This window comes from Henckelia pumila, chromosome 2 (assembly GCF_033568475.1).
Source record: "Henckelia pumila isolate YLH828 chromosome 2, ASM3356847v2, whole genome shotgun sequence".
Classification (NCBI taxonomy): Eukaryota; Viridiplantae; Streptophyta; class Magnoliopsida; order Lamiales; family Gesneriaceae; genus Henckelia; species Henckelia pumila.
In genome coordinates, this window is record NC_133121.1 from 89,234,137 (window position 1) to 89,249,348 (window position 15,212).

The 15,212-nt window shown below is 35.6% G+C and overlaps 2 protein-coding genes across 3 annotated transcripts; one reads left to right on the plus strand and one right to left on the minus strand.

Annotated features, from left to right (window-relative positions):
• The first annotated feature begins 1,242 nt into the window (after nucleotides 1–1,242).
• On the plus strand, nucleotides 1,243–5,589 carry LOC140880739 (anthranilate phosphoribosyltransferase, chloroplastic-like). 2 transcript variants are annotated; one of them, XM_073285434.1, is made up of 10 exons: nucleotides 1,243–1,572; nucleotides 1,682–1,825; nucleotides 2,794–2,955; nucleotides 3,065–3,148; nucleotides 3,984–4,172; nucleotides 4,321–4,411; nucleotides 4,524–4,583; nucleotides 4,659–4,777; nucleotides 4,920–5,054; nucleotides 5,358–5,588. In XM_073285434.1, exons 1-10 carry the CDS (start codon nucleotides 1,369–1,371, stop codon nucleotides 5,400–5,402), a joined length of 1,233 nt encoding a protein of 410 aa, XP_073141535.1. In that variant the 5' UTR covers nucleotides 1,243–1,368; the 3' UTR covers nucleotides 5,403–5,588. The 2 variants fall into 2 exon arrangements, with proteins under 2 accessions (XP_073141535.1, XP_073141536.1); XM_073285435.1 differs by lacking the exon at nucleotides 3,984–4,172 and having other exon boundaries at nucleotides 5,358–5,589.
• Nucleotides 5,590–5,706: 117 nt separating this feature from the next.
• LOC140880740 (glutaredoxin) lies at nucleotides 5,707–6,926 on the minus strand. Its single transcript, XM_073285437.1, has 4 exons — nucleotides 6,702–6,926; nucleotides 6,172–6,260; nucleotides 5,982–6,080; nucleotides 5,707–5,875 (listed from the first exon to the last, which is right to left on the minus strand). The coding sequence occupies exons 1-4, from the start codon at nucleotides 6,800–6,802 to the stop codon at nucleotides 5,793–5,795; spliced, it is 372 nt and encodes a 123-aa protein (XP_073141538.1). The 5' UTR covers nucleotides 6,803–6,926; the 3' UTR covers nucleotides 5,707–5,792.
• Between the last annotated feature and the right edge of the window lie 8,286 nt (nucleotides 6,927–15,212).

A 15,212-nucleotide genomic window follows, 5' to 3' on the forward strand; every position in this document is an offset into this window, starting at 1 on the left:
ACGCAATCTTAAAGCATTCTCATCGTAAATTTTTATAAAATAACTAAATAAATAAAATTCATGATATATAAAAATTTAATAATTTAAAATAATGAAAATCTCAATAACAAAAATCAATCATATTAAAATATATTTAATATGCCAATTGAATTTTTAAATTTTTAATTCAAATTTCAGGTCAATGATATTTTTTTACCAATTATCATTTACTCAGTATTTTACATTATTATTACTAAATTTCATATTACAATTCTTATTATTCGTTTGAATATTACTATTTTTATTTAGTTTATTATCACTAATAATAATATTTATTATTTTTATTACATATTTTTACAAATTTATGAAATAATAAAAATAACATATTTGATTAGAAATTGGAAGATAAAGACAAATCCATCAAAAAAATATTATATTTAAGATTTGAGAGTATTTATGTCATTTAAGTTAATAAAAAGTCAAAAAAACATGATTAATTGCATTTGAGGCGCCTGTTTTCACAACTTTTGGCGCGAGGGGTTTTCAGCTTATGTTTTGAAAATTGAAGGACTTAATAGCTAATTATATTTTAATAGGGGATTTTGTGCTATATAAAAATTTCACAAGGGATCCGAATGCTATTAACCCGAAAATATGAAATAGGGAGCTAATAAAAAGAAGTTTGATCATAAAGGAGTGCAGTCTTATTTATTTGGAAAAATTGCATATATCACCCCTGTGAAATCACGAGTTTGCTAATAACTCCCTATGAAATTTTTTTAAGCTAATAACTCATGTGATTCAAAATTTGTAGCATACACACCTTTTTCAGTTAAAAATTGACAAAAATACCCTTATCTAAATAAATAATTAAATTAATTTTGTTTTATAATTCTATATTTAATTGAGCAAAATAATCAAATTTTATTTAAATAATTATGAAAATTATATATAATTATTTTTTCATAATATTTGTCATATACGAAATATATTTTAATATTAAATTGTATTATAACATTAATGACATTTTAGTTATTTTTTAGTCAGAAGGGAATGTATGCTACATATTTATAATCATAAGGTGCTTCAAACTCAAAAAAATTTTATAGGAGATTATCAACAAACACACAATTTTACAGGAATGATATATGCAATTTTCTCAGTTTATTTTACTTTGTGTACTGAACACAAACCCATTTTAGGTATTTATGCTCAAATTTCCGTTTTTGTGGCCAAACACCAAAACCCTAATTAATGCTTTGGTTGACCGATTCCCCGACTTGTCATTTTCATTGGAGCTGTACAAGATTGCTCGTGTACAATATTTGCAGCAAAAATTTATTGCTGCCGTTTACTCAAGAAGGCTTCGCGCGGATTTTCACTTGCGAAATGGCTGTTTCACTTCACCAACGTCTGTATCTTTATGCACCTCGATTTCAGTGTTCTTCTTTTATTCCTAGCCGTTTTATTCCGCAATGTGAGGTCAAGAATGCTGTTTCACGGGCCTCATTTAATATCAAGCGCTCGAGTTTTGTGCCATCTGTTTTGCCGGATTCAAACAGACATGGGTCACCTGTAAATTCTTTCAGCCAGGTGTGGTATAAATTATAATAAAGTTTAAATCTTTTTTCTGGGTTTTTTGGGTTGCATTCGTTTGTATGTTCTGAATATTTAATTGATTGATTGATTGATTGATTGTTAGCTGATCGAAAGTTTGATAAGTGGAGTAGATTTGTCGGAAAGTGAAGCGGAGGCCTCACTTGATTTCTTGTTGGATGGTGCTGATGAGGCTTTGATTAGTGCGTTTCTGGTCCTGTTGAGAGCTAAAGGAGAAACTTATGAAGAAGTAAGCGCTTCTAATTGTTCGAAGAATATGCGTTTCTTTCTGTTAATGTTTCCAAGCAGGGGCGCATGTAGCGCCTGCCATCTTTATTTGATTAATATATGTTTTTGTCTGTTAATATTTCAAGTAGTGTGAGGACGGGCACTCCCGTTCATGGCCTTATCTTTTCAAAAAAAAAATTATTTTTTTTTCTTGAAAATTCAAATTTACAGGCTCCCTTGATTATCTGGGTCTACCGTTGTTTAGGAGAGCTGGTATCTTTAAAATTACTACTTGTCAGCACACGCTCTATGCATTACATTATTCTCGATGGGTTTGCTGTGCTTTAATACGAATTGTTCATAAACTAAGTGAATGATGCAGTCATGCAGATTTGCTGTTTGAAAATTTACTGTAACGGTGTATGAGATAGTGAAGAATGCTGTTTGAAAAAGAACCGAATCTCATTTTTTTTTCCTTATTTTTTACTATGTATATGAAAAAATTTAAGAGGGAGGTGGAGAGTGGGGGAGGAGGGAACTATGGCCCCTACTTGCCCCGCTGCCGCGGGTACTGCCTCTCAGTGAACCATAAGTGTGATAAAGAAAAGTGTTGTGTTAAGTATTAAGCTTATACAGCTTATTGGGAAACACTAACACTTGTAGATTAGGTATGCAATTTTTCTGCCATAGAAACTTTTACATAGGCTGCAACAATTGAATGCTTCAAATATTGACGAGAACCATGACATTTGATTCGAAAGAAGCACGGAGCTTGCTCATTTATGAATAATTCCCTTGCTTTTAAAATATGACGATATCAGCCTAGAATGTTTCCATTTTTTGTATACCGTTGATAAATATATTATTCTCAACTCAGGAGAAACTTCTAATTACGATTACAACTCCACAGTGATAAGAAGGCAGTTATTGGATATTTATAGCAGTGGAAGGGTCTTCTCATTTGTCAAATTACTTACTGAATATTAACAGGTAGTTGGATTGGCAAGGGCGATGGTTAAACACTGTAAGAAAGTAGAAGGACTAAATGATGCTGTTGATATCGTTGGTACAGGTGGTGATGGTGCAAATACAGTGAACATCTCCACTGGAGCTTCAATTCTTGCTGCAGCTTGTGGTGCAAAAGTTGCAAAGGTGGATATTCCAGCCGTAGATTAGTTAAATCTCCCATAGATGATTGTATGTATTTGATTAGTTTTGATACTTGTGGTAAACTGATCCTCATTTTATGGTTGAATCACAGCAAGGTAATCGCTCTAGTTCATCTGCCTGTGGCAGTGCCGATGTTCTCGAGTCATTAGGGGTTGCAATTAACTTGGAGCCAGAGGTCAGTTCAGTTGTAATACTGTAATTTGTTTCACCATTAAATGTGGGCTTTAATGTTGCTTTATATAGTAAGTGATGTGGTCAAAGAAGTATTTGGTGCAAGGGTATCAAACTTCTTAATATAATCGAATACAAATGTGAAATTATAATTAGGAAAATATTTTCATTTATGACATGTAATTGAAAAATATTTACGATATTTCCACTGCTCAGCATTCGATGAACATAAAAAAGCTTTTGATTTTCTTAGCAACCAAGATCACAATAATGTAAGCGCAGATGAATAATCTGATTACGGGTCTTGAATTAAGTCATTGGATGGTTAATCACTCATTATTTTCTCTTTGCATTTTCTTTCATCAGCTACTTGCCCATGATTTCGTAAAAGTCGATTTAAGCATGTGTTAAGAGTTGCAATCACTTAGTTTATTTCTTTCCTTTTCAGTGTCAAAATGTAGTGCAATGAGAAGAGTTACAAATTACATAATGATTTGACTTTTTTCATGGCTGACTTATCGAGATTCGGTGAGAGAAGTTTCTTACTAATATAGCATTAATTTTGTTGGCCCCATCGTATTTTTTATTGTTGCCACATCCAAATACAAGTTTCAGGATAGAGGAATTAATATCTGTAATTCTGAATAACGATCTGTGATACTAGATGCCAGATTGAAATAATTAACTTTGATATAATTTTTAGTAAGTTTTTTAAGAATTTAGTTGTTTCTGCTGAAGTAGACTTCACTTACATATTAGTAAACATTATAATAATTAAAGAAAACCACGGTCGTCGTCGTCGTATGGTTATATAGCTTGCCTGATTTCATTGCATTCAGGAGGTAAAAAAGTGCGTAAATGAAGCAGGAATCGGCTTTATGATGGCCCCCATCTATCATCCAGCTATGCAGGTTGTTAGACCTGTGAGAAAAAAGCTTAAAGTAAAGACTGTATTCAACATCCTAGGGCCCATGTTGAATCCAGCACGGGTTCCTTTTGCTGTTGTTGGGGTATACAAAGAAGATCTTGTGAGTTCGATTGCTTTAAGCTATGAGTTTTATGTTTTATTTATTAAATTTGAACTTGTTTATGAAACTTATATTCTCTTCACTTCCGATCAATGTTTGGGCATGCGAAGCTTCCAATATGAGATACAATTTTCCTATCGTTGGCTAGGTCCAAAAAATGGCCAAAGCACTCCAGAGATTTGGTATGAAACGAGCATTGGTAGTTCACTCTGAAGGGCTGGACGAGATGAGTCCTCTTGGTAAGATATCCACTTCTGTTACCTGTCCTATGAGCATGGCATCCATTTTGAAACGATTCCATCCCTTAATATTTGCAATTTTGCGTGGATATTTTTTTGTATAACTCAACAGGGCCTGGATTAGTCCTTGATGTCACCCCGGATAAAATAGAAAAGTTCTTGTTTGATCCATGTAAGAATCTTTTGTTTGTTTTCTAGAGACTGAATATTCAGCAGGATACCACTGATCTAGATATTATTATTTTAGTGGACTTCGGTATACCTCGATGCACTCTGGAAAGTTTGCGAGGTGGAGGCCCAGAATACAACGCAGACATACTTCGTCGTGTGCTATCAGGAGAAAAGGGTAGCATCGCCGATGCCCTGGTAAATTTTCTCTTTTAGTTGATTCTTGCATGTTGTAGATGAATAAATTGGATGCATAAAAAAGTTTTCGTTTATATCCTTGTATGACTTGAGTTCTATCTGAGATGTGGGGCAAAACTCCTTACCTTGTAACATGGAACAGGTGCTAAATGCAGCCGCTGCTCTGTTGGTAAGTGGACGTGTAAACAATCTGTCCGAAGGGGTCGAAGTTGCTCGAAAAGTACATTCATCTGGGAAAGCTCTACAGACTCTTGACATGTGGATACATACATCAAATGTAAGAAAATGAAACCAACCGAAGTTGTGTTGTACTTATATTCATGGATTTGATTTGATGAAAGACTGGATCGGTATTTCAAATGATATGTATATGTGTCGTATTTGAAATTCATCATAATTACTAGTAAAGTCGCAGAATTTGAAATTTACTGCAATTTGTCAATATAAGAAAGTCAATGAATTTAAAATCATTGAATTTAAAATTCATCTATCCAAGCATAATATATCCCCTCCCCTCTTTGGAGTGATTTCTCTGCTCTTTGGAGCATAAGACTAATTGACGGCCCTTGTTTTGTTACAGACGGTGAAAGAAACAGCGCTCAACACAGCTCCAACTCCAGCATGAGTGGGAAATGTTAAATCAATGCGCAGCATAACCAGTTTATTGGTTTTTTCAATAAATGTGGCGATCTTTTGGTTCTTCAAATAATATATGTTACATATCATCATTCATCTTAGAATAATTATTTACTTTTTGATGAAATCTACAGTTAAGGTTCCTAATCATAGAATAATATCAATCTTCTGGATATGAGTAATATGTATGGACTAGAGGTACGCCAGGTTTTTGGCTTGCTTCAAACGAAGTGTTGTATCAGTATGGGGTTCGCATAAAATCGATATTAGTGTTTATTCATCTTCATAAACACAGATAAGATAGCTGTTTATTTATTCTTAACATTCGACATACAAGTTATGACATAACATATAATTCTGGTACCCATATCCATATTTACTACTGAATAGTATGTTTTGGTACGGCACCAGCTTCAGACAGCATAGGAACAAGCTTCCCTTGCTCATGTTTCTCGAGCACCACTGCAAGTGCAAAGATCAAAACGAAAATATTCCGATCATAACAAGCTCGGATTACACTTCAAAAAGGGGGGGAAAAAAAAAGAATCATGTTTCTATTCGGACTTACCATCGGAACCGCCAATGTGTTTGTCACCTATGAAAACATTGGGGACGGTTCTCTGCCCCGTCCACTCTGCTAACGCAGCTTGAATTGCGTCGCCATCGCCTTGGAGAAGAATCAAAAGATGATCAAGAATCCAACATTATGGTTTTAAATGACGAAAATGGAGTATAAAATAGTGTTTTTATATACTCACTTTCTTGATCAAGTTCAATCACTTTATAAGTTACTTGTAACTGGGAAAACAGCTGCTTCACTCTCGTGCAGTACCCACAGTAAGTCTTGCTGCAGGATCATCGGTTTCTCCATCAATATGCACATAATATTTCATACAATTATTCAGTTTTCTGCCTCCAATCCTCATCTTTCGTGGTGATTAAAAAAAAAAATCGATTCTATCATGAAAAGAGGTCCCAATACAATAAGTTGGAGTTTTGCAAAAATCAAGAACCATCCCTTGTCAAGAGTTCAAAAACCCAAATCGCCTCATATAAGCATTTTTCATCATTAAGCTCTAATAAAAAAAAAATTCAAAATCTTGAATGGCCAAACAAGAAATAACTGCTGCGAACAGGAAATTCGCAACCACAATCGTTAGAACTGCACAATTTTCATAGTTTTAACCACCCATTTTGAATTGATCACCAAGGCATCAAATTCATTCCTTTAAAAATAAAAATAAAAATTCAAGAATCGCTGAGAAATATACAAAAAAGGGATTGTAACCTGAAGACAACAACAGGGTTGGAGGCAACAATCTGCTTAGCTTTGGCGAGAGCCATCTGTATCTCCTCTCTGCTCACGCTTGAACTCAAAATGGATCCCATTCTTAACCGCTGTTTCTTTCCTTTATGCTCAAAATGGATCAAACGGAATATCCAAAAAAAAAAAAAAAAGATGGATCAAACAGGTGTTGACATTTGAGTTGGTTTATTGTTCTGAATAAGCGACAGATGGCTGCGTACAGCGTACATATATATACACAACAAATTGTTTAAGAATTTATATTAAAGAAAACACAGGGGTAAATATCAATTACTATATAATAAAATAAGAGGATATTATAGTAATTATTTTTTGGTATTTTTATGTGAATTTTTAAAAATAATTTTATCTAATGAATAAATAAATAAATAAAATATTTTTCAATTTCAATTTATTTTCATACAATTTTTTCACAATTTTATATTTTATGTTTGACATATTTTAATTTAAAAATTTAAAAACTAACTCTTACATATATTACCTGCTTGAGATTGGTTTGTTATTTTTTTAAAAAAAATTAACAACTTTTATCATAAATTATTTTTTAATATGATAATTTGATAAATACAAGCATTGCATGTGCAAGGAACCCTCGAGTATTTTTTGAATAAAAATTTAGAAATAAAAATCGAGGACGAGAATTTTTTTAAGGAATGGAAAATGTGATAGATGGTGTTTATCGTTTGGTTCAGTTTTCGTTTTTGTTTAAGTTTTTTTGGTTTTCGATTTTAGAAATATATAATCCGATAATCGAACTATTTTTCTCCGGTTCGATTCGGTTTTCTACCAAAACGGTTCGGTTATTTCGGTCAATTAATTCGGTTTTGAGTAAATTATTTTATTAATAATATAAATATATTTTAAAATATAATATGTTATCTTTTTAAATGATTTTTTTTGTAAAAACTTTAAATTCAAAGTGTAAAGGATTTAAATAAATAATAATCAACTAAAAATTATTATAAATAATCCATCATTCATTAAATATCATCTCATAAAATAAATAATATAAATAAATTTATTAATTTAATTAAATTTCGGTTTTTTCGGTGGTTTGGTTTTGACATATATAATCTGAAATCGAACAAAATAAATATAGGTTTTAATATTTATATCCTAATTTCAAAATTCGATTTTCGGTTCAATTCAGTATTTAGTTTTTTGGTTTGGATTTCGATTTTTCGGCTTTATCCAAAATTTGACACACCTAGTGATACTCATGATCAAATTTACAAGTGTTCTAAAATGAGGTATCTGGCGGTGGGTGGTTGCCCACCGCTTCGTTTTCTAGGGGCTTCGCCCGTGTTGGAAAACGGCGATAAGATCAATCAGAATTGATACCCGATGCAGCGGAAGTTTAAAATTTTTATATGGAACGATTCCATAATGGGTATCAAAACTTTACGATTAAATTGTGTGTGTAAAAATTAAATAACAATTATAAATTTTTACCTCCAATCTCGAATCGAGATTATGGTCACCAACAGATTGCTCTGCTCTTGTTGTATCTCCCAGGAACTGATGGACGAACTGTTCTTCAATCAGGTCCACGAACAGAGATTTAATCCCTCTGATAGATTGCACTAGAAAATCTATCAGAAGTTTCTACGAAGAGAATTAACGAATTTGATCCGTTAAACCAGACTGCAAATTCAAAATTCACAGGCTGGATTTTTCCCGAGTAGAGGGGAGGGGGGCGGCCACTTCAGAGAAAACAAAGCTAGGGTTTTCAAAATATTTTGTGACCTCTGTTATCTAATTTCTGTACTGCAATAACTTATTTATAATGTGGGCTTCTAACAGCTTAGGGCCCATTAATCATAAGTTCAAGCCTGACAAGCAAAGCCCGCATGTTCAGAAATTAATATAAAATTCATCGTGACTCAGATTGATAAACCAATTTCACCAATGTTCACAGAAACCATATCTGCATCTTTTAGAGTCAAGATAAATTTTTCTGAATCCGAATTCAGTGATTTTCAAAAATGCTCATCCCTATGTCATTTTAGGAAATCTTACTCCTCTACTCTCAAATAAGAAGTCCAACTTCTTTGTTCATTAAATTTAACTCTTTAAATTTAACTATCTCAACGGGGATTAAAAATCCATTACTCTGTGTGACCTTCAATGGTTCAGGGATACAGCTAGCCGTGGGCTCACAACTCCTTGTGACTCGGAACAACGATTTCCGACTTGCCCATCGAATCATGGTAAGAGCGCCTAGCAACATCGCCCCATGATTCCCTAGGTATCACTGATGGTGCCTGCAAGAACCAATAGATTTTGGTTAGCGTACAGTACGGTCCCTTCATACATATATCCCGATCGAATCAACAACCATTGGTAAATCGAGAGTCGTTCGAGATTCGATAACTATGCAATACATCTTGAAGATCAAATAGTGACATCGCATGTTCTACTAAGAAACCATTTCTTAAAACACATCATGTACTCTGGCCAGAGATTCGTCACACTAATATCTCCTCAGATTGCATAGGATATCCACACTCGCAAGTATGTGGTGAATCCTTGACAACAAAGCATCGACTCCTATATGTGTTGTAACTGTACCCAATCCCGACACCTGATGACCTCAATAGAGTCGGTAAACGAGTCAAAGCACAGTACTAGCATATAGAGTCTCAATGATGTTTCAAGTAGTAAGGACTAATGGTGTACAACCAAAACCGCGGACTTTATCCACTCGATAAGTGATAACCACTTGGAAAGTCCGGATAGGGTAGTTCGATCATTCATCGTATGAATATCCATTTGCATGCTTTGAACATCTCTATGTTCCTTACCAATGAAACGTGGTACTCTGCATCGCAAATGCTAGCCTCAAACTCGAGCGATCCTTATCCTTATTATCGGACGGCTCAATCGACTAGGAACAGTTTAGAATATACAGTGACTATAAGATGTGTTTCATGATAGCCATCCCCATGTGCTACCACATCTTACATACACTATAGTATATTCAAGGACTTTATCAAAACAACAATAGTATATCACAATATAACAATATGAAGAAAGATAAAGTCATTGCCATTAATAAAAGTGTAAATTATATTAAACAAAAGATTGTTTATACAAAGAGTCATCAAAGCCCTTAGCCACAAGTTGGCTCATCGGGTACCCACTCTTTCAATCTCCCACTTGCCCTAAAGCCAACTAGTCATACTACGTAGACCCATTGCTTCGCGATGTTTGTCAAATAATGGTCCTGGCAAGGGCTTAGTAAGTGGATCAGCGATATTGTCTGCAGAGGCCACTCTTTCGACAGTGATGTCTCCTCTTTCCACAATCTCCCGGATGATGTGGTATTTCCTCAGTACGTGTTTGGATCTTTGATGAGACCTTGGTTCCTTTGCCTGAGCAACGGAACCCGTGTTGTCACAGTACACCGGGACTGGACCAACAACTTCAGGAATGACGCCCAACTCTTGGACGAAATTCCTCATCCAAACGGCCTCTTTAGCAGCAGCTGATGCTGCAATGTATTCTGCCTCAGTGGTGGAATCCGCTGTGGTGTCCTGCTTGGAACTCTTCCAAGAGACAGCACCGCCATTGAGCATGAACACAAATCCAGAGGTTGACTTCGAGTCATCCACGTCACTTTGAAAGCTAGAGTCGGTATAGCCTTCCAATTTTAGTTCTCTTCCTCCATATACCATGAACATATTCTTAGTCCTTCGTAAGTACTTAAGAATGTCCTTCACGGCTTTCCAATGCATTTGACCGGGATTAGCTTGATATCTGCTCGTGACACTCAGAGCAAATGCTACATCCGGTCTGGTAGAAATCATCCCATACATGATACTACCTATGGCTGACGCATATGGTACATGTGTCATTTTCTCTATCTCTTCATCAGTCTTGGGACACATAGACCTGGATAGAGAAACTCCATGACACATAGGTAGATGTCCTCTCTTGGACCCATCCATTGAAAACCGTTTCAATATGGTGTCGATGTAGGTTGCTTGAGTGAGTCCTATCATTCTTTTAGATCTATCTCTATAGATCTGTATCCCTAGAATATAGGATGCCTCACCCAAATCCTTCATCGAGAATCTACCTGATAACCATATCTTTGTTGACTGCAACATCCCTACATCATTCCCAATGAGTAGGATATCATCAACATAAAGTACTAAGAATGTCACAGCATCCTTAACTACTTTCTTGTACACGCATGGTTTCTTCGGGTTCTTGATGAAACCAAAATCCTTTATTGTTTCATCAAATTTCTGGTTCCAACTTCTTGATGCTTGTTTTAGACCATAGATTGATCTCTGAAGCTTGCATACCTTATGCTCGCTTCCCATGGATGTGTATCCCTCAGGCTGCGTCATATAGATCTCTTCCTTAATGTTTCCATTAAGAAATGCAGTCTTCACATCCATTTGCCATATCTCATAGTCATACCAAGCAGCTATGGCAATAAGGATTCTTATGGACTTGAACATTGCAACTGGTGAAAAGGTTTCATCATAGTCAACTCCTTGTCTTTGAGTATAACCTTTCGCCACCAACCGCGCCTTGTAGGTCAATACCTTACCATCAGGCCCAAGCTCTCTCTTGTAGATCCATTTATACCCTATTGGAACAATTCCATCGGGAGGATCTACTAAGGACCAAACTTGGTTTGTATGCATCGAATCTATTTCCGACTGCATAGCTTCAAGCCATAAATTTGAATCCGCATCAGAAATTGCTTCTTTGAAGTTTCTTGGATCACATCCAACATCGGGTTCATCTTGATCCCCTTCAAGAAGAAGACCATATCGAATAGGAGGTCTAGAAGTCCTCTCGGATCTTCTAAGTATAGGCGTGTCCATCAATGGTTCCTGAGGTGTAGGATCATTATTTTGTATTTCGGGTTCTTCTCGAATTTTTTCGAGTTCCATCATCTCGCCTTTCTTATCCAATAAGAACTCCTTCTCCAAGAAGGTGGCATTCCTTGAAACAAACACCTTTGTTTCAGCAGGATGATAGAAATAATATCCGATTGAATTCTTCGGATACCCTACAAAATAACATAAGGTGGATCGACTATCCAACATATCTCCCACTGTCTGCTTCACGTAAGCAGGACATCCCCTAATCCTCAAGTACGAATACTTAGGAGCTTTGCCATTCCATAACTCGTATGGTGTTTTGTCCACTGCTTTGGTGTGGACGTTGTTCAACAACAACACCGCCGTTTCAAGCGTGTAGCCCCAAAACGAAGGTGGAAGCTCAGTGAAGCTCATCATGAATCGAACCATGTCCAACAAAGTTCGATTACGACGCTCCGATACACCATTTAGTTGAGGTGTCATAGGAGGAGTCCACTGAGAGAGAATCCCATTCTCTTTCAGATAGTCCAAAAACTCGGTACTTAAGTATTCTCCACCTCGATCCGATCGAAGTGCTTTAATACTTTTACCTAGTTTGTTTTATACTTCAGCCTTGAATTCTTTGAACTTTTCAAATGCTTCAGACTTATATTAAATATAAATACCCATACCTCGAATAATCATCAGTAAAGGTAATGAAGTAGGTGTGGCCATATTGAGTACCAATTCTAAATGGACCACAAACGTCTGTATGGATCAAATCCAACAGATTTTGACTATGCTCAGGTTTCCCCTTAAAAGGAGATTTAGTCATTTTTTCTTTCAGGCAGGATTCACAAGTAGGTAGAGCGTTAATATCAGACATATCAAACATGCCCTCTCCCACTAGCTTGTTCATCCTCCTTGAGGAAATATGACCTAGCCTAGCATGCCAAAGGTTTGCCGGGTTTTGACTATCGATTTTCCTTTTGTTTGTTGTTACCGATTTATCAACATAATTTATTGGAACGTCTTTTAATTTTAAGTTATATAGATCGTTTTCAAGTTGTCCATTTCCAATCAAACATTCATTCTTGTAAATATTGCAAATCCCATTCACAAAATTGCAAGAATAACCATCTCTATCAAGCATAGAAACAGAAATAATGTTTTTAATCAAATCTGGAACAAATAAAACATCTCTCAAAAGTAACTTAAAATCGTTCTGCAAAGTTAAATAAACATCTCCTACAGCTTTAGCTTCAACTCTAGAACCATTTCCGAGCCTCAGCTGGGTCTCACCCATTCTAAGCCTGCGACTTCTTGTCATCACCTGCAAATCATTGCAAATGTGAGATCCACATCCGGTATCCAATACCCAAGAAGTAGTATTAAGTGAAACATTTATTTCAATATAGAACATACCCTTCGCAGTTCGCAACTGCTCTAGATATTCCTTGCAGTTACGTTTCCAATGACCGGGCTTCTTGCAGTAATGGCAAACATCCTTGGACTTTTCCATGTTTGAAGCCTTTGTCTTGTACTTCTTCTCGGGTTCGGTTTTCTTGGGTGGGGCAGAACGTTTCTTACCCTTTGTACTTGGCCCCTTCTTAGCAGAAGAAGAGGAGCCCACCAAGAAAGCCGGTTTATCCTTCTTTAAAGTGGATTCATATGTTACAAGCATATTGATCATCTCTTCATGGGAGACCTCTATCTTGTTCATATTGAAATTCACCACAAATCCGTCAAACGAAGAAGGAAGAGATAGAAGTAATAAGTCCACGTTGAGTTCATGCTCCAACACCAAATCAAGCGTTACCAACTTCTGTATGAGCCAAATCACTCGTACCCCTTGATCACGGACCGAAGTCCCTTCACGCATGCGACACGTCATTAGCTCTTTTACAGTAGCGAACCTTTCAGCTCTCGATTGAGCCCCAAAAAGTTCCTTGAGTTGTACGTGAATGTCAGCAGCATTCACGGTGTCCTCAAATCGCCTCTGGAGTTCATCAGACATCGAGGCTTGCATATAGCATTTGGCCTTGATATCATGGTCCCACCATGTATCAAGTTTGGCCAACTCTTCCGGACTTACATCAGCTGGTGCTTCCTTCGGAGGAGATTTTTCTAACACGTAGAGCATCTTCTCCGAAGTCAAGACAATCTTCAACTTACGGAACCATTCCGTATAGTTTGCGCCAGTCAATTTATTTTGTTCGAGGATAGAGAATAGTGGATTACGCGAATTAATCTTTATGAAATACTGAAAAGAAACAGACAAATATCAGTGATTGTTTAATTAATTTACTAAGACATAAAATAGGCGAAATTTATTTTATGAATCTCACTCCCACTATTTTAACGATTTCACTACCCTCTAGTGAAAACGGGAAACTGTTTTCCTTAGTGAGAACATGGAGTCCAATTGACAAACTATGGTCCCGAATAATATCAGCCAACCATAATTTTCAAAAGGTAGAGCCCAATTGCTTCCAAAGCAACCTCCACGTTTTTACCTCATGTCCAATAAGGGCCCAATAATATGACGCCGTTTATTGTGACATGTCAAGATGACCCATCAATATTAAGTTGTGATGGACGGTCGCCATGTGGATCCCCCAATAATATGAGCTGATCCCATGGGAGTTCCACCCAACTTACAACATGTGTCGATCCAATGTACAGCTTTCCGACGAACGGGCCCCCCCAATAATATGAGCCGGACCGTATCCGCGGGTAGCATCTCATACATTGATCGTTGATGGAAGGTAGGAACATTTAAACAATTTTAAATTTCCTTTATTTATTTTGATATCAATTTTAAATCATATAAAATGAGGGATTTTAATTTTGAAAATTTGTCTCATCATTTTAAAATTTTGTATGCTTGCCGGATTCACACAATTTAGTCTAAAACATGCATACAACAATAATATCATATATTATATAGGATGATCGATTCCATTTCTAATCGACCCGTGGTTGCCAATCACGAGTCTTAGTCCAATCCTAGGTAATATGCAGTATGCAATGCAATCCTATTACATTGAGCTTCCAATTTACATTTCTTCTGTCTTTATTGTCTGCTGGGCCCACCTCCATCTTCAAATCTTCATCTCCCACTAAGTCTAATGTATTTACAATAAATAACCATGACAAGTAGGGGATACATTTCAAGGGATGGGAACGGGCCATAAACCAGGCCCACTTTTATTACATATGACAATTCATATTGGGCCATAAACCAGGCCCATTAATAAAACCAACAACAATAAAAACAAATGTAAATTCCTAACATACACCTACAAAATTGGTCATGGCAATCGATCATCCTTATCCAATAACATTTAATTCAAAATTAATTTATTGGATAACATGCAATGACAATTTAAATTAAAAGGATAAAATCATATTCCATATATAAAATCTTATTTTACATACAAAATCATATTTTATCTTTTTATCAAATAAAATCATATTTTACATATAAAATCCAATTTTATACATAAAATCATATTTTACTCAATATTTCCATCAGATCATATCTTATCATCAATTGTACCAAAAATAATTAATTTCATAAAATCTGATTTAACGGATAAAATCTATAAATTTTCCAAAAATTCAAATATATCCAAAAATCAATTTT

What these genes read in the sequence shown, in the direction of transcription:
- LOC140880740 (XM_073285437.1), bottom strand. Translation starts at nt 6,802, where the DNA reads ATGGGATCCATTTTGAGTTCAAGCGTGAGCAGAGAGGAGATACAGATG. An exon ending in GATTGAACTTGATCAAGAAA is followed by an intron (nt 6,081 to 6,171) that starts GTGAGTATATAA and finishes TTCTTCTCCAAG; the next exon opens with GCGATGGCGACGCAATTCAA. An exon ending in ACACATTGGCGGTTCCGATG is followed by an intron (nt 5,876 to 5,981) that starts GTAAGTCCGAAT and finishes TTGCACTTGCAG; the next exon opens with TGGTGCTCGAGAAACATGAG.
- LOC140880739 (XM_073285434.1), top strand. Translation starts at nt 1,369, where the DNA reads ATGGCTGTTTCACTTCACCAACGTCTGTATCTTTATGCACCTCGATTT. An exon ending in AAGGAGAAACTTATGAAGAA is followed by an intron (nt 1,826 to 2,793) that starts GTAAGCGCTTCT and finishes GAATATTAACAG; the next exon opens with GTAGTTGGATTGGCAAGGGC. An exon ending in GTAGCATCGCCGATGCCCTG is followed by an intron (nt 4,778 to 4,919) that starts GTAAATTTTCTC and finishes AACATGGAACAG; the next exon opens with GTGCTAAATGCAGCCGCTGC.